This window comes from Prionailurus bengalensis, chromosome B4 (genome assembly GCF_016509475.1).
Source record: "Prionailurus bengalensis isolate Pbe53 chromosome B4, Fcat_Pben_1.1_paternal_pri, whole genome shotgun sequence".
Taxonomy (NCBI): Eukaryota; Metazoa; Chordata; class Mammalia; order Carnivora; family Felidae; genus Prionailurus; species Prionailurus bengalensis.
This window is the reverse complement of record NC_057358.1, coordinates 44,276,336-44,301,370: the sequence shown is the minus strand read 5'-3', so window position 1 is coordinate 44,301,370 and position 25,035 is coordinate 44,276,336. Positions and strand designations below refer to the sequence as shown.

Genomic DNA, 25,035 nt, shown 5'->3' with positions numbered 1-25,035 from the left:
GAGACAGAGAGAGACAGAGCATGAATGGGGGAGGTTCAGAGAAAGAAGGAGACACAGAATCCGAAACAGGCTCCAGGCTCTGAGCTGTCAGAACAGAGCCCGATGCAGGGCTCGAACCCATGAACCGTGAGATAATGACCTGAGCCAAAGTCGGACGCTTAACCGACTGAGCCACCCAGGTACCCCAAGAGTGTCAACTCTTACTATTTACTTCTCAGTTCATAGATAGAAAATTTTACAAGAGAGAATTCCTTCTAAAGAGATGCTGTTACTTTTTAATAAATATTTACTGCTTGGTTAATGGCATAATAAGCAACACTTCATACATAAAAATTAAATAGTCAAGTGGCAAAATGTATGAATGAATGACGTGATCTCTGTCTTCATGGAGACTATATTCTTCCAAACAAAAGAAATTACAAAATTTAAGTAAAAAGGCAAATTTAAAAAAAAATACAAGTTCCAAATAGTGTCATAAATGAAATAAAAAAGGGGCTTGGGATTCAGAGCAGCAGTGGAGGGAACAATCACTAATTGGGTGATCAGAGATTGCAGCATTTAAGCTAACACAAAGTCTAAGAATGAGCAGGATGTACAGAGAGCTGAGGGGCAGTTTAGCAAACCATACCAGCATGTGAAGAGCCCTGAGGCAGGAAATTGCTTAGCATAGTTCCAGAAACAGATGCAAGACCAGTGTGGTTCAAGATGAATTAGTGAGAGGCAATTGACATACGATGCATGTGGTTGAGAGATAAGCAGAGGGCTACTCTTGTATATATGCAATCTCTTTAGATCTGGACACTATAAACGTTACTTAGGTATATATTTTATGGCTTCAGAGGATTTTTTTTTATTAAAAAAAATTTTTTTACATTTATTTATTTTTTGAGAGACATAGAGAGGCAGAGCACAAGTTGGGGAGGGGCAGAGAGAGAAGGAGACACAGACTCAGCAGCAGGCTCAGACTCAACAGCAGGCTCCAGGCTCTGAGCCGGCAGCTCGGAGCCCGATGCTGAGCTCGAACTCACAAACCGTGACATCATGACCTGAGCTGAAGTCGGACGCCCAACTGACTGAGCCACCCAGGCGCCCCTTTATGTTTTAATTTTTATTTTGCTTCCCTTTTTTCTTTCTTTCTTTCTTTCTTTTTTTTTTTACAAAAACACTGGATATATTTTAATTACTGAGAGCTCTTTTACAGGTTTCTTTTTTTAAAAAATATAATTTATTGTCAAATTGGCTAACATACAGTGTGTAAAGTGTGCTCTTGGTTTCGGGGGTAGATTCCCGTGGTTCGTCACTTACATACACCACCCAGTGCTCCCATTTCCCCCTCCCCCCCTCATAAACCCTCAGTTTGTTATCTGTATTTAAGAGTCTCTTAGGGTTTGCCTCCCTCTCTCTCTCTGTAACTATTTTTTTACCCTTCCCTTCCCCCCATGGTCTTCTGGTAAGTTTCTTAAGCTCCACATAGGAGTGAAAACATATGTTATCTGTCTTTCTCTTGACTACGGAAAGAGCCTTTTATTTTTTTTTTTTTTTTCTATTTTAAGGCAATACCAAGATGTGGTTTGGGTCCTCGTATCCTTATACAAAAGCTTAATCTCTAAACAAAGGAGTAGAGCACATTTGGGAAAAAGATGCTGAAAATGTTTATTTCTTTTTCTTTTCCCTTCTTTCTCTGTCTCACCCTCTGCTAGCCACCTTAGCCTAAGGGTGTTCTTCATTGTTAACCTCTAAGCCTGCATAGGTGGAAGAAATGAGAGCAAAATCAGTTTGGGAAACATTTCCGAGAATTTATCACTGGTACCTGCTTTGTGAATTGCCACAATAGGCCACGAATAAAGCTTCGCCTCTTACAGAGGGAAATATTTTCAGAGGTGCAAAAGTCAGAGAGGAAACAAAGCATTTTAATTTTTATAAATCTTTGGTCTTCCGCTTTTTTTCCCCTACCTTTTAAGAGCTTAAACAAAACAAATGAGGGAACAGATTTATGTTACATTGTTTCCTCTTATCTAGACCTCTATTTCCTTCAGCAACTGAGTTCTTAGATATACATCACTGTTAATTTTTTCCAGAAGAAACGTTTCCATGCGTTTGAGATAAGGATGTTAGCATTTATCTAGATTCTGAAAGAGATACCAGAGTTGGAATAGCAATTAAAAATGTCTGGGGCGCCTGGGTGGCGCAGTCGGTTAAGCGTCCGACTTCAGCCAGGTCACGATCTCGCGGTCCGGGTGTTCGAGCCCCGCGTCAGGCTCTGGGCTGATGGCTCGGAGCCTGGAGCCTGTTTCCGATTCTGTGTCTCCCTCTCTCTCTGCCCCTTCCCCATTCATGCTCTGTCTCTCTCTGTCCCAAAAATAAATAAACGTTGAAAAAAAAAAATTAAAAAAAAAATGTGTAATGCATCTCCCCTTTGGGAAAAGATTTTTTTTTTAAAAGAAAGTTGACAGTAAATAAACAAGATGATCTCTCATATTTCTTACGATGTTCATATAAGATTATGTGGTCTTTGGTTACAGATAGGCAACACACTCTTTTATTAGTGACAAATGGGAATATGATAGCTACAACCTTTGGCGACTGACGGAGGGCCTTGAGTTACTAAGTGGATCTGGCCCGCCACCTTGTGGCCACAAGTGTAATAAACATAATTGTTTCAGAAACGTGGCCCCCTTAGCTGTGACAGAGCTGGGCACCGGGATGCCTTGCAGCTTAGTCCCTCAGTCTTCCAGTCAGATGAAAATAGCATCAAAGGCATTGCTGACAAAAGAGGGGTGGCTTATTTCCTTAAAGATTTGCAAGAAGCGTCAGGCTATATACTCCCTACTTGTCTGTAGCAGAAATCGAATTCACGGACTAGGGTTGTTTTAGGGTCTGCAGCGCGGTAAGACTTGATGGAGAAGGAAATGTGGATCTGGCAAGAATTATCCCATGTCTGCCACACAGAGGAAAAATTAAGCAAATTCAAGAGAGACGATCCTCGTTCCAGACCTGATACAGATGTGTTGTTCAACAACAGCAACCAAATGAATTGTTCACAACCCTGGTTACACACAGGTCCCTTGAAGGGATGGTAAAAAGTAAAGATGCTTAGGCCCTTCCCCTGTCCTTCCCAGGAGTGACACTGAAGTGGGACCCGGGTATTAGTGGTTTTTAAAAACTCCTCAGGGGCGCCTGGGTGGCGCAGTCGGTTAAGCGTCCGACTTCAGCCAGGTCACCATCTCGCAGTCCGTGAGTTCGAGCCCCGCGTCGGGCTCTGGGCTGATGGCTCAGAGCCTGGAGCCTGTTTCCGATTCTGTGTCTCCCTCTCTCTCTGCCCCTCCCCCGTTCATGCTCTGTCTCTGTCCCAAAAATAAATAAACGTTGGAAAAAAAAATTAAAAAAAAACCTCCTCATTTATGTGCAGCCAGGAATGAACATACCGTATCCCTTCACCCCATTCGGTAGGATGGATGGTGATTTTACTTCAACGTGGTAACAAAGCCCCAGGTTATTTTGCTCAGTGATGTACAAACAAGTCCCCCTACGTGACGGCAGATTACAACACTCCAATAGTATCTAAGTTTTAAAAGATGATTAGGAGGGGTGCCTGGGTGGCTAGGTCGGTTGAGCACCCGACTCTTGATTTTGGCTCAGGTCATGATCTCATGGTTTGGGAGATCGAGCTCCGTGTTGGGATTCCCTCTCTCTGCTCCTCCCCCCTCTCAACATAAAGATATAAAAAATAATATTAAAAGACTAGGAGAAACCTAAAATAGAAGTTTTAAAAATTCCCTTGGACAGGCTCCAATAAATCTGATCTAAAAAAAATAAAATAAAATAACAAAAAAACAAAAAAAATCCCAAATGAGTCTCCTGGTCTTCATTTTCCTTTTAGGGTCTAGATACATTACTACACTAATTGTGAATTCCTCTCATACTCTGGCAAGGATGACACTTTACCTAGTGTTTCTCGAGATTCCAGCTGCATACATAAAACCTGGCTTAAAATGCAGTTTTCGGTATTTGCCCCTCAGAAAGTCACACTGGTAAGTTTGGAGTGAGTAGTAATCTCCCAATTCAACACGTAACCCAGACAAATCTGATGCAGGTAGTTTCACGCATCTCAGAGAAGCATTGTTTAGCCATATTGCAACTTGCTAATTCACGGAGGGTTGGGTGTGTGCTTTATGTAAGGGATGGTCTCATCTTTGATTTCTGCTACGGTAGTTTCCAAAGTGTGGTCCTTGCACCGGTTGCATCAGCATCCTCTGGGAACTTCTTACAGAAATGCAAATTCTAGCTCCTCTCTTGTCTTACGGAATCAGAAACTCGTGATGGGGCCCCCAAGAGTATTTTAACGAGCCTTCTAGGTGATTCTGATGCACTCTTAAACTTGAGAACCACCAGTCAAACCATCCCATCCTCCTTGATGACTTTTTGGTGTAGCTTCTCCTTAGAATTTTTTTCTCATCCTCCTAACACATCTTTAGGAAGGAAGCATGCCCTATGCCTATATATCAATAAAAGGGAAAATGCACGGTATTTGAAAATACAAGCTCTGGATGGGAATCCCTCCTCTTGTCAATTACTAGGACTAAAACCATGCATAAATCGTTTTACTCTCTTGAGATGGCCCCATTAGACATTAGAAACTACGTGGATCCGTCCTGCCACCTTGTGGTCGGAAGTGTAATTAACATCGCTTGAAGCGACTCCTAATTGATAGATGACAAAACAGAGACACAGAAGATTCAGAAAGGTGAGCATGCTTGCCTGTCCCAGACCCATGGGACACAAACCCTTTGACAGTGTTTCCTTATCTGCAAAATGTGGGATGCGGACTCCGTGAGTTTGTTGCAAGGGTTAAATAAGGCCCCGGGATTGTAAAAGATTTGTCAAGGGCGAACATTATGTGTGTGTTTATTATCAGCGGAGAAAAATCAATAGCTAAATAAAGAGAGGGCGAAGCCAGAGACTCCATCCAGGTGAGTCGGTGATTTGATGACTCAGCACTCGGGCGTCGCAGGGGGCCCGGACTGGAACAGGTGCAGCTCTGCCAGTCAAAGGGGGAGGGTAGAGACCCTGCCCGGACAGGAGCACAGAGACCCCGTTCCTGTCTTTTGCCCGGGAAGGGCCTAGAGCGACTGATAGTTAACAAAGAACGGCCTTCGATTTTCAGATGAGCCTTGCTCACGAGAATCTTGCAGCTATTTTCAGGAGCTTTGCAAAAAAAAAAAAAAAAAAAAAATCTCTGCCTGCTGCTCTCTCTGCTGAATGTCATGCTCTACCAAAGCAGAGGAGTGCTAAGACAGTAGACAGGCCGGCCCTGCCTGCGGGACGTGTTACATCTGTGTCCCCCGGGGCTGCGGTTGAGTGGATTGGATCGGGCGAAACATGCTTGCAGATGTGGCTCAGCACAAAACGCCAAGCGTCTCCTCTAAGAGGAAATGCAGATCAGCACAAACTTCGGCCTTCGCTACTGCAGACGCTACTTTTGTTTTTCCTTTTTCCTCCTGTTGGGTGTTCCCCGATATACCTCTCTTGCCAAATAACTGCATTTTTAATGTTAGGCTTCAAGCAGAAGACGATGCGTAAAAACTGAAGATAGAACCCCGGTTACTATTTCGACTGTTCACGTTTGTTCCAGGGACAAGGTATGAAGAACAAGAGGGATCAGGGTAGCTACTTCTGTATCCTGTAAGGAAACATTGTCTCTCTCTCGATAATCCAACTAGGTCCGCTTCTCTGGGGAACCTTGGCTACTATTCAGGGACACATACTCTAGATAAATCTTCAGAAGGTCTTGACGTCGTGGGACCCTTGGTGAGTTTGAGGAACTAAAGCCACGGAAGCTACAGCATAGGCTGCGAGGGGCAGAGTGACATGAGCTGGAGCTGGAGTGAGAAGCAAGGAGGAAGTAAGGAGGAAGTAACTTACCGAGGTACCCTTGGTTCTGGTTGGCTTTGAAGATGTAATTTTGCTTCCAAGGAAGCCTCTCCCGCTAGCTGGAGAATTCTGCGATGTGTATTTAATATTGAGGATATGAAAAAAGCCCAATCTGCTTCAGTCTGTATTGCTGAAGTCTGCCACCATCCCAGATACAACAAAAAGGCACTCCGAGCCAGGTACTGAGATCCAAAGATGAATTCAACCTAATCCGGGTCTTAAGGAGGTAGAGGAACCATTAAAGAAAAAGTGACGGGATTTGGGGAACGTTATAGAATTGTGTGATTCTGAGAGGCAGGCATCATTAGTTCTGATTTTCCAATGAGGAAATTGAAATTCACAGAGGTTAAAGTCACTAGCATATTTCTGCAGATTTGCAGGTAGGGCAGGAAAATCTAATCTTTATTTCGCATGGCCGTGTTCCTAAGACACCTGTCACTAGGGAAGAAGAGGAAATGGATTCGGGGGGACCACAGCTGTCTCGGCCACATCTCTCAAAACTCAACTCTTGGGGCACCTGGGTGGCTCAGTGGGTTAAGCGTCCGATTCCTGGTTTCGGTTCAGGTCATGATCTCGAACCCCTGCGTAGAGCTCAGCGCCAATAATGTAGGGCTACTTTGGATCCTGCCTCCCTCTCCCTCGGCCTTTCTCTCTCTCAAAATAAATAAACACTATTTTTAAAAAAATCAACTCTTATGATTATATATACTTTTAAAATTCTTTCGAACTTAAGATTCTTTCTAACATTTTACTCTTTAGTTACTTGTCCTAGTCCCTGTGGTAGGTTTATTTTTTTTTTTAATTTTTTTTTTCAACGTTTATTTATTTCTGGGACAGAGAGAGACAGAGCATGAACGGGGGAGGGGCAGAGAGAGAGGGAGACACAGAATCGGAAACAGGCTCCAGGCTCTGAGCCATCAGTCCAGAGCCTGACGCAGGGCTCGAACTCACGGACCACGAGATCGTGACCTGGCTGAAGTCGGACGCCCAACCGACTGCGCCACCCAGGCTCCCCATGTGGTAGGTTTAAATATATAGTTGCATTTTAAAAAAATTACACAGGGGCGCCTGGGTGGCTCAGTCGGTTGAGCGTCCGACTTCGGCTCAGGTCATGATCTTGGGGTCCGTGAGTTCCATCCAGCCCCGCGTGGGGCTCTGTGCTGGCAGCTCAGAGCCTGGAGCCTGTTTCAGATTCTGTGTCTTCCTCTCTCTCTGACCCTCCCCCACTCACGCTCTGCCTCTCTCTGTCTCAAAAATAAATAAACATTAAAAAGGAATTTTTTTAAATAAAAAAAATTATACAAATATGCACACAAAGTATAAATGACTTTCCAAAACAGGTTGGAAATTATTAACACAGGGAACACTGAAATCACTTAACCTCTGTCTCAAATGCCTTATAAACAAAAGAAAGGATCAAGACAAAGATCCAAAGTACTAATCTTGGGGCACCTGGGTGGCTCAGTCGGTTAAGCGGCCGACTTCGGCTCAGGTCATGATCTCGCGGTCCGTGAGTTCGAGCCCCGCTTCGGGCTCTGGGCTGACAGCTGAGAGCCTGGAGCCTGTTTCCGATTCTGTGTCTCCCTCTCTCTCTGACCCTCCCCTGTTCATGCTCTGTCTCTCTCTGTCTCAAAAATAAATAAATGTTAAAAAAAAAATGTTTAAAAACAAAAGTACTAATCTTAATACCTACCCGCCACTAAGTCCATGACTTTTTTAGTCAAGGTGGAAAAAAAGAAAGTGGGGTATTAACTTTATGTTCATGAAAATAACTCAATCTTTATTATGCTACTAATAAAATGGACTCTGGGAATTTAAGAATGTTAATGCTTTTTTATTACTATGCAGTTATTAAACACATTCGTTAATTCTTAATTACATCACAATGATACATTTTAAATTTATCTTATAGTATGTCTCCCATATAATTTTACTGAAAATCATGTCATTAATGAGATAAAAGGATTCCTAGTTGCTTGGTTAAGCAATTAATGCCAGAAATGTCTACATTAAATGGAACAGCTCAGATGGGTATGCTTTAAGAGTTAATAGGTAAATCTTCATTTTCTTGGTATAAGCATCCATATGCTTATGTATTCATTCCTTCATTTAACAATCATTAACTCCTAGTCGGTTGTTGGTTACCAGGTACAAAAGCCAAGTACAAAGGTATGATTCCAGCCCTTGAGGGACTAAAAATACAATCTGGGAAGCAAGATATGTTTAAAACAAAATACATGCAAAACTAATACAATAAAATGTATGGATGTTTTAACAAGAGTACAGCAATAGAGGATACAGTAACTGCACCAAGAATCACATTGGAGGACACCCGGGTGGCTTAGCCGGTTGAGGGTCTGACTTCGGCTCAGGTCACGATCTCAGGGTTCTTTGAGTTCGAGTCCCGCATCAGGCTCGCTACTGTCTGCCCAGAGCCTGCTTTGGATCGTTTGTGCCCCACACTCTCTGCCCTTCCCCCACTTGTGGGTGCTCTCTCTCAAAAATAAACAAACCTTAGGAAAAAAAAAATTATGTTGCCAAATTTCCCAAGAGAATGTTGAAGGTATTACTAGGAGCTGGTTCAGAGAGGAGTATACATTGTGTTTTTCTTCAATAGTAATGAAATTCTGAGCCAGGCAGATGGTCACCTAGGATAAAGACTGAATTTTCCAATTCCATTTGCAAGTAGGTGTGACCGGGCTGCTAAGCTACTGGGCTCTAGCCAGTAGAATTTAGTGCATCTTCCTTAATATCTTCAGGGAACCTTCCTTGATAAGCTGACCTGTATGTTACGGCCTCTTCTGGATATTAACTTCCACCCGATTGCAGAGATGTTGCCTCTGACTTTAATGATGAGTAGCACACCCAACTGATAAGGAACAGAGGGTTTAGGAAAGCCTGGGCCTCAGGAGACAGCACCAGTATCCCAAACCTGGACTTTTTTCACACGAGAATGGAAGGAATATCTTGTTTACGCCACTGTTAGTTTAGTTTTAGGATTACTTGTCCTTGTACCTAATCTACTCTTCACATAGGTACTACTCCTGGACAGAGCTCAGGAGGCAGATAGCACAGGAGGAATGTAAGGAGAGAGACTGAGGTATAAAATTACCTGGTGTGTTTGTAAAAATGCAAGCAGAAACAATTCAGTTACAGGACAGGGACCATCACAGATAGAAACTGAAATGCTTTATAGCTTCAGTCGTTAATCTGATCAAACTTCACATGAAATTACTAATAGGCTCTAATCTGCTTTGACCATGGTGAGAACTCGTACATGAGATTTGCAATTAGACCTGAGTTTGAATCTAGCTATATAGCTCCACATTAGCAATTGGATCTTGGAAAAATTAATCTTCTTCTTCCTGTCGGGCAGTCCAGTTGAATTAAAATATTCACCCTAGAGTTTTCTTTCCAAGATTCAGTGGGAAAACGTGAAGTATGTGGCACTGTGATTCATGCATAATTACTGGCTGCTAAAGGTTTGTTCTCTTTCCCTCCTCCTCTCCTTCAACTCTCCTTCTTGGTCACTTACATTTAAGAAGTGTGGGTGCTGCAGGGACTTTCCATTTGGGGATTATAAAGTTAACCAAAAGAAAACCAAGACAAAAGACCGTCACGTGCCATCCCCCCCGGAACTAGTTGTGCGGGGCAGTGGGTCGCCCTCGGAAGGGAGGAAGCGCTTCTGGTGCACCCGACAGCACTTCCGGCTGCCAGACCCGGGAGCCGAGGGCCTCCTTGGAAGACCGACGTTTAAAATTCTGCGTTGGGTGGCCCAAAAACTAATGAATGGGAGTTTGTTAACTTGTGTAGACCGTGATGGATTTTTGTCTGGACATTTCATAATTGTGTAGCAAAAAAATAAATATTCATACACACACACACACACACACACACACACAATGATATTGGTTCCAGCCTGATAAAGCTGAAAAATGGTCTAGCTATTCTCTCCCACGTCTCGATTTTAGCGGCTACCGAGGAGAAGGAGACCAACATTACTGAGGATAAATGGTCAGCATTACCAACAAATAAAACAATGAAAACCTACACTGTTCTCCCAGCTAGCCTGCTATTGTCACTTTCAATGAAACTTACTCCTCATAGGCAATAATGCCACTGAATGGTTTGCCAAGGATTGAGCAGTCACCACAACCTAACATCCAATTGTTACTCTGAGAGGAAAGGGAATCAGAATTTCATTTGAACAGGAGACAAAACTGGCCTGTGTCACAGAGCTAGTGAAGTGACAGCAGGGAGACTGGAGCCCCATTTCCTGCCTCGAGATCCAGTAAGCTCCAAGGGGTTCCCAGAGTTCCCCGAGGGGCCCTTTTCTAATCTGCGCTTTTGGGGATAATTCAGTTCTTAACAGAATTACCTAGTCCTTGAACCGAAACCCTCTGTCCTATCAGAGCCTTTCGCTATTTTTGAGCACAAACTATGTCAGGCACGGTTCTGACCGGTCCGTGTAAATCAGCGAACGACACGAAGTTTCTGCCTTTGTGGAACTTACTCTCTGGTGAGAAGACTCGAGAAGGCGTGAGAAGGTGATCCGTGGTAAGCGGAAAAGACAAGTGGGGAAAGCAGTGAGCGGGTGCAGGTTGTTGAAACACCGAAGAGGGTGTGCAGGGTGGTTCTGAGATGCAGCAAAGCAACGACTTGGGAGGGCGGTAGCCAAGCCGGCACCTAAAAGAGGGCTTCTTGTTACTCTTGGTCTTTAAATACCAAGCAAGAGGCAATCAGCGCGCTTTCTCTGAACGATGTGAGGGGAACTTTGAACCTACTCAGATGTGCAAAAATAAGCAAATGCATTTCATCCCTCCGCCCAAGAGCTCAACATCACTTTATGCAAGTTTTAGGTGCTTACGTACCTCTCAAGCAAAACCCTCAAGGTCCGAAACGAACAGCCTTACCATGTCAAAAAGCAGAACTGTCAAAACAAACGGTCCAGCACATCGTTGGACATACACCAGAACGACTGAGGCCTTTCGTTAGCCACTGTTGAAATATACGCACACCTACACGATGGCATATTGAAATGTCACCTACTGCTAGCGGGGATCACCTCCTGCTACTTTGAACTATGAAAAGAATCTGCACGTCTATATTTATAAAGTACCCGAGGGCCCGTAGTGTAAGAATAATCATTTTAAAAGGTGGGAAAAAACAAAAAAAAAAACAAAACAAAAACAAAACAAAACAAAACAAAAAACGGTCCTGGGACCTAACAGGGTAATTAGGCTGACAGGAACCACAGTGTCTCACAGCTTTTGAGACAGGGACGCCTATGTTTGTGTTTCTGGGGTTTGGGGGTTTTTTTTTGGAGCATGTATCCAAAGAGCTGAGAAAGTTCCAGAGCGCTGAGTCAGCCGCAAGGGAGCGTGCCACAGGCTAGAGGTGACCAAACTGCAGACCTAACACAGTAATCTCCAGGTAAGACAGCAAGGCGGGTGAGGAGGTGGGTAGCACACAAGGGCTAGGCACAGCTGAGTTACTCAGGGTTACACTGAAGTGACAACCCGGGGCTCAGGGCCACCCGAGGCCAGTTTCGGAAAACAATTTGTGGTTTTATGCAGGAGAAGGGAAAAAAAAAAAAGAGGAAGGCTTGGAGCCTGCGCAGAACTGTCACAGTAATAAATATTCAAAAGAAAACACGAATAGTGTATTAAGTTTCATAGCGTCGAGGCGCCTGGGTGGCTCAGTCGGTTGGGTGTCCGGCTCCGGCTCAGGTCCTGATCTCGCGGTTTGCGTGTTCGAGCCCCACCCTAGGCTCTCTGCTGTTCGCTCCAAGCCCACTTCAGATCCTCTGTCTCCTTAGCTCTCTGCCCCTCCCCCACTCGCACTCTCTCTCCCGCTCTCAAAAATAAACACTAAAAAAATAATAAATTTTATTGAAAAACAAAAACAAGTTTCGCGAACACTGGATGGAATCAACTGCTCGGCTGGTTTATTTTCCAGAAGTGAAGAATCTGTTCACTACAGCAAAGGGAAAAAAAAACAATTCTGCCCTACGGGGGGGAAAAGAAATGCTATGAACCACTGCAGTCTGCCACTCAGAAGTGGTGTTTTTTGTTTTTTGTTTTTCTAGTTGCTACCCACACAGGGTAAGAGCCGTACTGGGTCATGCTGTACCTGGATGGCACAGACATTATCTGGTGATGGGGGGAATAAACCTCCATTTTTTTTCTTTTCTTTCTTTCTTTCTTTCTTTCTTTTTTTTTTTTTTTTTTTACTTTGTATAAGAATTGACTGTATATTTTGTCCACTGGGAAACCTTCAACAGTGAAGTAAGAAACCATTAATAAATCAGGACGATGCACGTAAATCAGGGCTACCCTTGCGAAACCCACGGCGCGGCTCACCGGACATGCTAGGATTTGAGATCTTCCAAAACACAGGGCAAAAGCAAAGGACTCCCTCGTCTCTGATGCTAACGCCGTCCTGGTCTCCAAGGGAAGAATGGGCTTTTTGACACACCATTCAACCTTGGTCTCCAGAAAAAAAAGCATCAGGGTAAGTCAATCTTACCTGGGACAGGAGGCCAAGGGTAACGAGAAGACATTTCCTGAACTGTTTTCAGTTCAAGACCGACAGGACAGCCTGAGGGCCCAGAGCAGCTTTAAAGCTTTGCTGGCAGGGAAACACTGGAGGCACCTTGAGGGATACTGTTCGGGAAACAGCATCACACCCAATCACGGCACTGCAACGCCTCTGAACCTAGCTATGATTCAACTTTACAGAACTATACAATCAGAGGGTTGGTCTAAAATGGTATGTAATGGGGACGCCTGGGTGGCTCAGTCAGTTAAGCGTCCGATTTCAGCTCAGGTCACGATCTCGCGGTTCGGGAGTTCGAGCCCCGCGTCGGGCTCTGTGCTGACAGCTCGGAGCCTGGAGCCTGTTTCGGATTTTGTGTCTCCCTCTCTCTCTGACCCTCGCCTGCTTGCATTGCGCTCTGTGTCTCTCAAAAATAAACATTAAAAAAAAAAAATTTTTTTTTTAATGGTATGTATGTAATGTTCCAAATTTCTTCCACCAGGCATATCCAGGTAAACAGACTGAACTAAAAGGCGACCTCTGGAAGAACCTCCAAACTCAACTACTACTTTGGTTTAGCAATGGCCCGAGTCTCCTGCATACAGGAGCTATTCCCAATGGACTATTCCCAATGCGTATGGGGAACTGGGGTCTGATACATATCTCCTTGCTTTTAAGCATTCACCTTAGGGGTGCCTGGGTGGCTCAGTTGCTTACGCATCCGACTTCGGCTCAGGTCACGATCTCACGGTTTGTGAGTTCAAGCCCTGCGTCGGGCTGTGTGCTGACAGCTCAGAGCCTGGAGCCTGCTTGATTCTGGGTTTCCTTCTCTCTCTCTCTCTCTCTCTCTCTCTCTCTCTCTGCCCCTCTCCCACTCGGTCGCTGTCTCAAAAATAAATAAACATTAAAAAAAATTTTTTTTTTTAAGTCAACAGAGGTAGACACGACTTGGATGGAGACAGAGAGAGAACGGCTTTGGTTGGGCCTTAGAACAAAACGAGGTACAGAGAGCAAGCCTCGCCACCGGTGTGCCGCAGAATCACGAGGGGCTGATTAACAACACAGACGCCTACGCGGAGCTTCTGAGTCAGCGAAATCTGGGACAAGGCCTAGACATCTGCATTTTTAATAAGCACACCCCGACCGCCTCTATTCTCACGCAGGCGGCGTGCCAGCATCAGCTTTGGGAGACACGTAAAGCACTAACATCGCAGTTATCTGCAGGGGAGAAAATCACGCACACGGTCACCGATGCAGCCTGCATCGCTGCCCCACCACAACTGCCGGTGGAACAGTAACTCACGGTCCCTGGAAAGCTGAGCAAACCTGTCTATGCATGGCCCTGTGTGAGCACTCATTTTTTTTTTAATATTTTTAACGTTTATTCATTTTGAGAGAGACAGAAAGAGAGAAAGCGAGTGGAGGAGGGGCAGAGAGAGAGCGAAACCCAGAATCTGCAGCAGGCTCCAGGCTCTGAGCTGTCAGCGCAGAGCGTGATGTGGGGCTCGAACCCACCAACCGGGAGATCATGAGCTGAGCGGAAGTCAGGAGCTCAACCGACGGACCCACGCAGGCGCCCCTGGGAGCATTCATTTCCAGCAGCCGCCCTCACTCAGACTTTCCTGCTCACAGACCACACGCCATCTATTCTAATACACACTCAATAAAAGCAACATTTCTGAACTCGTGGTTGGTTTTCAAGGTATGCAATTATTTTATTTCCTTGGCCTGACAGCATAAACTTCATTACACAAGAATCTGCAGCTGACAGAACTGATACAGATTTCACCCACAGGAAGGACCCTTTGCATTAGCAGAGATGAACTGAAATGTCATGACTGGGTGCCACTCCTGCTCCCCACCCCCACCCATATAATCCCCAAAGTGAAAATACTCAGAATCAATAGAATCCCCATGAATTACTAAATCATCCCCTCAAACTTTCCTAACTAGCAGCTGCAGTCAATGAAAACCAAAGTAAGGAAGCAGCTGGCCATCACTTAGCGTTTCGGTGTGCATGGGACTAAAGGGACAGCAACAAGGGAGCAAGAATCCTGGCTGAGTGGGAGGTGTGGCCCATCGGTCTCACCTCATACCTGCCCCTTCCATCCTAAAGACAACTCTGTCCCCTATACGTGGAGCCAAGTTTGGGAGACGCTGAAGGAGTGGTTCTAGCCCGTAACTGGAAATGGTTGTGGCTCATTAATGTCCAAGGTAGGTATGGGATAAGGGGCACCAGAGAGAGAGCAGGTTAGACAGAGATGCCCAACTTCGTCAATTCCAGTTTAATGCTATCGAAACCATATTCATAACCATAACGTCCCTCATGGCTGGCCCCCGTTTTCCAGTGGGGAGAACGTGCCATCTAAATGTCTGCCCCATGTCTATCAGCACCCTGTGGGATAACGACTGGGATGGGGGAGGTGTGGAGACGGGAGATCAGGGTCACAATGTTTTAACTACAATGGGTCTCTTTTGGTCCCTAGGAATGACCTACTACCAGAAGTCCTAAAACATCCGCAGCCCCTTTCTCTACCTATCTTGTGCAAGTGTCAAAAATAGAACCTCTGCCCAAAGAGGAGGGAGAGCAGGAAGTCACTGGTGGTCCCCAATCATCTCTGGCCCCAACTTGCCCGCCTCCTGCCTCTTCTGCGAGGTGACACGAAAGTTTACTCCGAAATGTGAAAATTAAATCATCTCCGTTCTTCTATCCAAGCCAAGCCAACAGCTCTGTCCTGACATGCTTTCCCCCTGGGCCGAGGAAGCAGCGAAAAAACATCAATTGGGCATGTGAAAATACGATGACGGTGTGCGTGGTGTAGTGTTTCCAGAGGTCTTCCCCTTCTGTCTCCTCCACCGTGGGAGCCCTCCCTCTCCTTCCCCAAGTCCCACACACGCCCCTCCCCCTCCCCCCGAGTCCGCGTGCTCCCATCTGCCGGCTTCCGCCACTCACTTCCCATAGACACTCTCGTCACTGTAGGCCACGTACAGAAAATAGTCTTCCTCGTGGTTGTCCTGAGGGAAGAGACAAGAGGACTGTTGGAAAACATCACGTTCGTTACTTAGGATTCCGAGCCTCACACACCCTGGTAAGGGAGGTACGGGAGACGTCGTCAGACTCCACGAAAAGAAGAATCAAGAACAAACAAAAGTGACTGGCATTCGGCTTCTGAGTTCACAAAAAGCCTTCAGGGGAGAGCATCGACACGTAGAAGTATCGGGATAAGAACACGACCCTTAAGAAAGCTTACTCTAGCCAGGGAAACACAGATACAAAAATATACAGACACCAGAATATACGCTAACAGGGAATATATGCTCCGGGATAAAAATGAGATTAAGAGATTGTTGGAGAAGTTTACACAACTCGCTAACCGAGCACAGAAAGGAGGCAGTACCATATGAAATCATTTAAGGAATACAGGTACATAACTGGGTGATACAGCAGGACAAAGTGTTTTTCTACAGGTTTCTCATTAGATTCTGACACTTTACCAATTCAAGCAAACGGAATCACGTAAATTGTTCCCTCCAACCGAGTTTATCTGTTAAGACGAATGAATCGATTTAAAGGCTTTGCCTTAGAATTTTGAATTTCACTTGCAATTTGCAATCAGAAGCCACTGCTTACGGTTTCAACAGAGACGATCCAAGACGACCACACCAGAATAAGGCAAAACTGAGAATTCAACGACAATGAATCTAGTAGGCTGCTCAATCCCTAAAGGACAAGTGACATCGAATCTCCCAGTGCCTCACACCGCTGTGTGTAAGGCGATACAGGTAAGTAACACCTCTTGCCCCACTTCCCGGGTGTGTTATCAGCGGACACTGGAACAAAGGCTAGAAAACAGCAGACTGCACAGTATTGTTGTGACCGGGACGCTTACCTCATACAGCTGGCCCATGGTGGCGCTGGTGGGAGGGATAGTGTTGTTGACAAAGAAGAATAAGGCGTCCTCAGGCCTCAGGTGGATCCTCTTCCGGATTAAGAAGTAGAACTGGCCAACTAGATAAAGGAAGAAGGAAAGAAGGCAATTAGGGAAAATAAGGGATTACGGGAAGGGTAATTCCCAGGGGAAAAAAAAAAAAATTCTGCACCGGTTCCCTTTAAGTACCAGCTTTAGATCAAATCTCAGCAGAACCAAATACTGTCCTACAGCTTTAGAAATAGAAAGCGCAACTCGAAGGAGCCTCCCTATTCCCTGACAGGTCACAGAGAAGCTTATTCAAAACCCTTCTCCTCTGTACTCAATTCCAGATGCTTTACTTGATTTCAGAAGTAACGTTAGCATCTGCCTTCAAAGCTGGAGGACGACTTTCAGGGAATGCTATGTGCATCTAGACTGAAATAGTCTATCATTGTCCAAACGGAATCTGAAACACACTTCTATCCCAGTTGCACCCTATGACAAACCAGTGCTGAGGGAGAGGTCTACTGGACTCCGGTAATCTCAGTATGATCACTCATCCCAAAGTTGGGGTAACAAGTGGGGTTCAATGCTGTACCTTCTATTAAACATACCGAAAAAGTTCTAGAAGGCTGGCAAACGCACCTACAAAATCTTCCCAGTGTTTCCCGGATTCACTGGTTCTTCCATTAATGATCATTAGGGTGAAGGATTAATACGTTCTTTGTAATCCCAGTGTCTACACAACGTATTACCAAAAACCGTAGCTGGAAGAGACCAAGTCTTCAGCTGAGACTCTCTAAAATGGGATCTTGCCTCTGATTTTCCTTTCGGAATAAATGGAATAGCACAAGAACAAAGCTGACTATAAGTGGTTTAAGTGAGAGGCATCTGGTCTTTGCTTTCAATGTCGTGCCTTCTGCTGTGTCTAAATCACACAAGACACGTGACAGGACATGCGTAAGGGAACCGGCAATGACTCCTGTTTGAGTTCCCCAACTATCTGGAGAATCCCACCCTCCTTCTTCAAACCCTCTCTCAACCCCACAATCTCAGGCATGCAGGCGGGACCAAAAAGGCCACGGGAAAGGAGCATGTGGAGAGGGAAAAGGCATTACCGGTGAGGTCAGAGGGCACTAGGTACTTCCTCTTGTCCAGATCGGGCACCCTGGCCTTAGGAGCCTTCTCCACAATCACCTGGTAGGGAGGAGAGAAGAAAGAACAGAATCTAGTCTTTTTTCTTCCACATCCTACAGTTCTCCTATTTGAAGTGAGTTTGTCTAGACCCATTAAAACGTTCCCATTTCTTATTCCCCCTTACCTCTTACAAAAACCTATGGGGGCGTGGGCTTCCTCAGTGAGGTTATAGTTCATTTTACTACAGTAAGAAGAGAATAGAGGCACGTGATGGAAAGTAAAGAGAACCTTGATTTTTTTTTTTAATTTTTTTTTTCAACGTTTATTTATTTTTGGGACAGAGAGAGACAGAGCATGAACGGGGGCGGGGCAGAGAGAGAGGGAGACACAGAATCGGAAGCAGGCTCCAGGCTCCGAGCCATCAGCCCAGAGCCTGACGCGGGGCTCGAACTCATGGACCGCGAGATCGTGACCTGGCTGAAGTCGGACGCTTAACCAACTGCGCCACCCAGGAGCCCCTAGAGAACTTTGATTTTAAGTGATTACACGTTACCTGTCAGGCACAGGATCTATACTTCCTGGTATTTAATAAGAGCAGTGAGAGGACTGCTCATTCCTCAGATGGCCCTGAGTAACTATTAGTTTTATTCTTTCCTACGAATGCCATTTATTCAAGGCATAGGTAATGTGCTTTAAGTGTTATACTTTGTCAAAATTTTCAAGAAGGACTGCCAAAAAACACGTTCGAGGCATGGTTTGATTCTACCAAAGAAGTATTAAATAGTTCTTATAGTAAGACATCCTGTAATAGGAAGTCACTACAATAACCCATTTATCAATATTGATTGTTTATTTTACGGGATTTTTCAACGTCCACATCAAATATTTCTAGAGTACTTCAAATTTTCTAAAGATCACATGGTCCTGTAATGAAGAGAAAAAAATGAAGATATATAAAAATTAAAGACTCTATGCATAAAATTTTAAATAGTAATTTAAATAATATATTTAAGTTGATGTAATTACAAGTATTTACAATTTTTTAATGCTTATTTATTTATTTTGAGAGAGAGAGAGCACACACACGCGGGCTCATGAGCAGGTGAGGGGCAGAGAGAGAGGGAGAGAATCCCAGGGCAGCACCCAACACGGCCCAATCTCCACGACCTCAAGATCACGACCTGAGCCGCTATCAAGAGTTGGACACCTGGGGCGCGTGGGTGGCGCAGTCGGTTAAGCGTCCGACTTCAGCCAGGTCACGATCTCGCGGTCCGGGAGTTCGAGCCCCGGGTCGGGCTCTGGGCTGATGGCTCAGAGCCTGGAGCCTGTTTCCGATTCTGTGACTCCCTCTCTCTCTTCCCTCTCTCTCTGCCCCTCCCCCATTCATGCTCTGTCTCTCTCTGTCCCAAAAATAAATAAACGTTGAAAAAAAAAAAAAAAAAGAGTTGGACACCTAACCGACTAAGCCACCCAGGCGCCCCTATTTAGTATTTACATCTGTTGTATGATTTAATTGAAATTACAAATATTTAAAATCTATTGTAGAGCCGTCGCTTTAGATTTTTACTTTAGAAAATACAATCATCCTGACTAATGATATGGCAAGTACAGAAAAGTTCTAGAAGTAGAAGTAACAGAATCCCTAGGAACTGTGTGATCAAAGGTCACTCCTCTCAGCCACAGTACTCCAGTGACTTTTAAAGGAAGAGAACTTTCCAACACCTCTTTTACAGTCGTGGTACTGATACAATAAACTTGAGTCATCCATCAAATATGTGAAGATTTGTTTCTAAATACAAGGATGGACTTAAAGGGAGGGACTTGGTGCCTGAAGCTATTAAATGAAAGGGAACACATTAAAATAGTGAAAAACACCTGGGTGGCTCAGTCAGTTGAGTCTCTGACTCTCGGTTTTGGCTTGGGTCATGATCTCAAGGCTCATGGGTTCGAGCCCCACATGGGCCTCTGCACTGATGGGGCGGGGCCTACTTGGGATTTTCTTTCTCTCTCTCTCTCTCTGTCCTTCCACTGCTGGTACTCTCTCAAAATTAATAAACTTTTAAAAAAATAGTGAAAAACAGGGGCGCCTGGGTGGCTCGGTCGGTTAAGCGTCCAACTTCCGCTCGGGTCATGATCTCACTGCTCGTGAGTTCAAGCCCTGTGTCCGGTTCTGGGCTGATAGCTTAGACCTTGGAGCCTGCTTCGGATTCTGTGACTCCCTCTCTCTCTCTGCCCCTCCCCTGCTCATGCTTTCTCTCTGTCTCTCGAAAAATGAATAAACGTTAAAAAAAATAGTGAAAAACATCATTCTGTGTGTCTGGAGAAAAAGAATCTGGTAGTACCAGGAAGACCAGAAGGATACAGTTCCACTAAAAAATTTAAAAATAAAAACCGGAGGAAAGAAAAATACGTGAATCAGAAATTTTAAAGAAAAAGTAGCAAGAGGTTCAGGGAGAGACCGGTGAAGGCCCAACAATGAGGACAGACAGGAGGCAAGACAAGGCTAAGGAAATCAAAGGGAAAGAGAGGGAGCCTAGCACTGTCTCTCCAAGGAACCCTGAGACCTGTCAGCTCCCATCAGTAAGAAGTGATGCAAAGCACGAGAGCAGAAAAAGGGGACAATAAAATAGACTGCAAATAAGACACCGGGACAGGAGGCTGGGATCTGGAGAGGAAAAAGAGGGGTAATCGCTAAGGCCAGGGCTTACCAGAAAAGATTCTAGGTTTCCAAGAATCCCAACCCTACTCATGGGCCCTGGGCTAGATGCTTTTCCTCTCTGGTTGTCAGTTTCTTTTTTTCTTCTTCTGTGCAACCTGCCTGATATTCCACAGGGCCCTTCACAAATTTTTAAAAACCAGACCATCTGTTCCTGAAGATTTCCTACAATGTTGCAGGTTTTCGATACACTGTAGCTATGAAGATAATTTAAGATCTCCAGAAACCCTGCCCTCTCAAGGCATGAGCACATCTATTCCTTTGGATGGTAGCTAAGAAATAAGGCCGGGCCTCATTTGAGTTATGTGAGCAGTCAGGGTACGTGATTGCTTTGGTAACACCAACGGTCCCGGCGAGAAGGGGCTTTAGAAATCACTTACCCTAACCCTCTTTTCTGTAAACAGCAAGATTAAGGTTTCTGCCCAGAACCAGAATCGAATCTCACAACTCAGAAAGGAGAGCTTGTCTTCCTGCATCACAACTGCAAAGACACTCACAGCCTGGGCACCTAAGGGAGCAGCTGGGAGGCCTATAAACTGGTGAAAACCCAACTGGAGGAGCCATGAGATCTGAGTAATGGTTCTAAGAGCTTACAAATTATCACAGAGGTGAAACATTTCACACCAAACAATGAGCTGGAGAAGAACAGGGAGGATTAGTCGAAATATTCTGGGTGAACGCACGTAAATGACTGAAATGGGAAGTGCTCAGTTTGGAAGAAATACATGGGAATTTTAACTAGAGGTAGGAACAGGGCCATTTCAGAGTCTGTCCCTGTCCCTCTTAGGCAGAGCTACTGGAACACAGCTTCCATAAGAGAGTTCTGAATAAAATGGTAGTCATTTTGCTCCGCGGGTTACCTTTCTGGCATCATTAGGACTCTGACTGTGAGGGCCACAATGTTTTTTTTCTTGATTTCCAACACCTAACAGTGCGAGGCACACAGGGCATGCTTGCTTAATTCTGTTGAATAGAACTGTACGAGAAGTTGAGAAACCAGAGATAGAATCTCAGCTTTGCCACACACCAGCCACAGGAAACCTTCGGGGATACTTAACCTCTGGGTGCTTCAGATCTTTCCTCTGTAGAATGCGATCGCAACCGTGTGAGGATTAAGAGAATAAAGTCAGAGCGTGTAACACATTGCCAGGTACAGAGTACATGACCAGTCAATGAGAGTCAGTTGTCATTTGAAAACATTATAAGAGAGTAGGATCGCTATGACCACAAAATTGGGGGAAACTTTTAAAGCAGTCATCCAAGGTCCAGGGAGCATAACAAATAATTTGTGAAGGATCCTTTACTGGGTGGGTGATAGGGCTAGCTTCCCCTTCGAGCCAAAAACTCTTGTGTGCAAGCAATTCCTGGGGGAATGGAACAGCCCTAATGTCTTGCTTCCTCGTAAGAAAAGGACCGTAAGGGGTTTCTACTGCTGACATAAGGCCCAAGTTGCTTCCAGAAGCTGTAACGCGACGAAAGTTAGGGAAGGTTTGGAGAAGAGTCCCAAAGAGCACCTGCAGGTCAAGAAGGCATATCAGATTATCACAATCACCTTACCTGTACATAGCATCTAATATTTATCCCGATGTCCCTGCCTGAAATTAAAAAGTACAATGCGCCTCCATCTCCCAAACCCAACGGGGGTTGCTCTATCACACTTCAAAGTCTTCTGCCTTGCAATCAGGCTGCGCAGCCCACACTGGAGAAAAACCAGGCAAGTGGCGGGGGAGGGGATGATAGAAAAAACGCCCGGATGCAGAAAGCTACCTCAATGTTTCTTCTGTTCCTCCTCACTGCCTGCGCTAATTTTAGCCACATAAATCAGCTTCCAAAACCGAAAAAAAAAAAAAAAAAAAAAAGTCAAACAAACAAAAAAACCGGCCTCAGTCCTTCCGCATTGTGTCCAGGTACAATCTGATCGAATAAGCACCGGGGGGGGGGGGGGGGGGGGGGAGGCTGGCTGCCCCCACACATGCCCCTGGAGCCAAGAACTATGAGGCAATCGGGCCGTGGCGCAGAGAACGTGACCTTGTTTTCTGGGCCAGGCCTGTCTTGTGGTGCGCACCCCACCCCCCGCCGCTTTCTAATTCTTACGGAATAAAAGGAAGAATCCACTGGCTTCCGAACCTTTCCCTCCCAAACCCAATGTTATGAGGGCCAAAGCCAACTTAAGGGAGAAGCATCTAAGGCCAGAAATCGAGGGGCGCAGACCTCACTGCATCAAATGATTTCCAGAACGACTTCCCTGCGATCTCAAAGGGAGATGTGTGGTCCCAACCCGATCCTCCTCTCACAAAAGGGCCGCATTTTGAACACATCCCAATCTGAACATCTCTGAATCCTGCTGAGTCACTCAAACGTAGGCTCCGCTCTAAAGATGCGGTCAGCTCTAACGATGACGGGCCCCGGGGAGATGGGTTTCAAAAGCTCCGCAACCAGGTCCATTCCACCGGCTCTCCTTGCAGTGAAGGGCGTCCAGGGCTCAGTAACCGTAGGGGCCACCCTTCTTCTGTGCCTGAGGGCTGCCATCACACTCCCTCGTCCCCACGATTCCCGCTAATCGCCTTCCCCTCCCCCTCCCCGTTCCCATTACACTCACAGGGACCCTGTCCGGGTATTTCTTCCGGATCTTTTCTCCTTCCTTTTTCCGATACTCAAAGGGATGGTCCTCCTTATATTGGAACTTCATGATGGACCGCAGTGTTTCCAAGATCCCCGGACGGGGCCTGCCGCCGTCGCTGATGGCTGCGTCCCTCCGGTCGCGCTTCCCTCTGCCCAACTCCGATAGGTATCAGAACTGCCTCAGAAATGTCAGCTCCCGTCGCTGCGCAGCTTGGCAGAGCTTTCGGAAGGGATGTCGGGTCCCCTCGGACGCAGGTAGGGGCCGGCCAGGTAGAGAAATCCCAGCGGCTTTTCCCGAGAGCTGGGAACACAAAAACAACTCGGCAGCGCTTTGGTATTGTGACGTCACGACGTCCCGCCTCCCCGCCCCGCCCCCCGGCGTTCGGACCGCGCGGGGAAGGGGGGGTGGAGGGAGAAACGCGGCAGATTGCCGGGTGTTCTTTTCAAGCCAGACTCTCCTGAGCAGTTCTTTGCAACCATGAAAATCCTGTACTTCGAATTTTATTGGGATTGTGACATTAAGAATGGCTTGAAGGGGGAAAAAATGTTCTAGGGATCCCGTTCTTCCCTCTTTGTCGCTGTTTCTTGGTTTGGTCCAAAAACAAACACAGGGGGCAAAAATCCAGCTTTTTCCACCTGATCGGGGATCTGGAGTCTAGGGAAAGGAAGAACGGGGCTCCTGGGTTCCTTTGGCCTCTGCAGAAGTGCGCGATCTTGCGTGTTGCCCTTTGCGCCTTCAGCGGCTCCGCGGGCTCCGCGATGGCTAGGCTGGCTCCCTCCGACCGTGACCCCTCCTTCACCACGCTGGCGTCATTCATTTTGTTTGGGTCCTTGCCGCAATTTGCTCCTAGAGCAGCGGCATAAACAGAGCATGACTCAGGAATTTGAGGAGATGTATAAGGTGAAGGGCATGAGATGTAATCAAGGTCCAGAGAAGTGATGTCAGTCATGACTGCTAAGGGGCTTCACTCATGTTCCAATATAGAAATGATTCGCTTTCTCCTATTAACTCAGAAGTTGGGCCTGACTTCTGGAAAAGAAAATACGGAGCAAGTCAGGTGATTAACTCAGTATTTCTCAAACACTTCTTTTTTTACTCGGCAAAAATTCACCAGAGGATAGTGCCGCTTGTTAAGCATCCCTAAGGTGAAAAGAAAGTGCCACCCGAATAGGCAGGTGGAAGACTGGTGGACCAGGTGCCATTGTCGCGCCCCTGTGCCCCTGCCCTTTCCCCACTAAGAATCAAAGGACGGGGGCGGCGGGGGGGGGGGGGGTCGGGGGGGGGAGCCTTTCCAACCGCCTCTAAGGGCAGTGATTCCGGGGACCTGTATGGGGAGGGCAGCGAAAATGGTGAAAGATGCAGAAGAGACAGGAAGGGCTGCTTTGCTGTGACCAAGCCCAGGGAGCTCTGAAATATACAAGGGCAGTCCCTGTCGCCTATCTTTTATTAAGGTCTCAGTGTCTTTGGTTTAAAAAACCCCACAAAATAAAAGAAATTAAGTTTCATTGTTGAAAAAAGGAAAATGAAGAGCATAGTCTTACTTCTTGGTATTAATTATTTTTCTCCATGGCATCCTTCAGTCTTTTGTATAAAGATCCAGGAATTATATTATCACATTACATGTTTATAATTTTCAGTCTTTATTTTGAAAATGAAATTTTTAGCTCATTTTAGCTTTGACCCCATATAGCTAAGATCTCTGAAAGGAAGTACTTTACAACCAGTTGAGAAAAGTAATCATGATGGAGATTAATATTTTAAGAGGGTTGTTGCCTGATCACATCATAGCTACTTAAAATGCTGATTTTAACTTTTATTTTAAAAATACCTAAGCATAGTGGCAATTTATATATGAAAAATAATCTGAAGGGGCTCCTGGGTGGCTCAGTCGGTTGAGCGTCCGACTTCAGCTCAGGTCACGATCTCGCGGTCTGTGGGTTTGAGCCCCACGTCGGGCTCTGGGCTGATGGCTCAGAGCCTGGAGCCTGCTTCCGATTCTGTGTCTCCCTCTCTCTCTGCCCCTCCCCCGTTCATGCTCTCTCTCTCTCTCTGTCTCAAAAATAAATAAACATTAAAAAAAATTTTTTTAAATAAAAAAAATAATCTGAAGATAAAATCCCAGGTTAATATTTCTACCTCAAGCCTTTTATAAAATCCACAATCTGTCGTGTTCCAAAATT

General features: G+C 45.6%; 1 protein-coding gene across 1 annotated transcript; it reads right to left on the bottom strand.

The window, feature by feature from the left end:
* Positions 1-14,158: 14,158 nt before the first annotated feature.
* On the bottom strand, positions 14,159-23,619 carry GABARAPL1 (GABA type A receptor associated protein like 1). Its single transcript, XM_043564751.1, has 4 exons — positions 22,832-23,619; positions 17,498-17,576; positions 16,359-16,477; positions 14,159-15,483 (listed from the first exon to the last, which is right to left on the bottom strand). The coding sequence occupies exons 1-4, from the start codon at positions 22,919-22,921 to the stop codon at positions 15,418-15,420; spliced, it is 354 nt and encodes a 117-aa protein (XP_043420686.1). The 5' UTR covers positions 22,922-23,619; the 3' UTR covers positions 14,159-15,417.
* Positions 23,620-25,035: the final 1,416 nt, after the last annotated feature.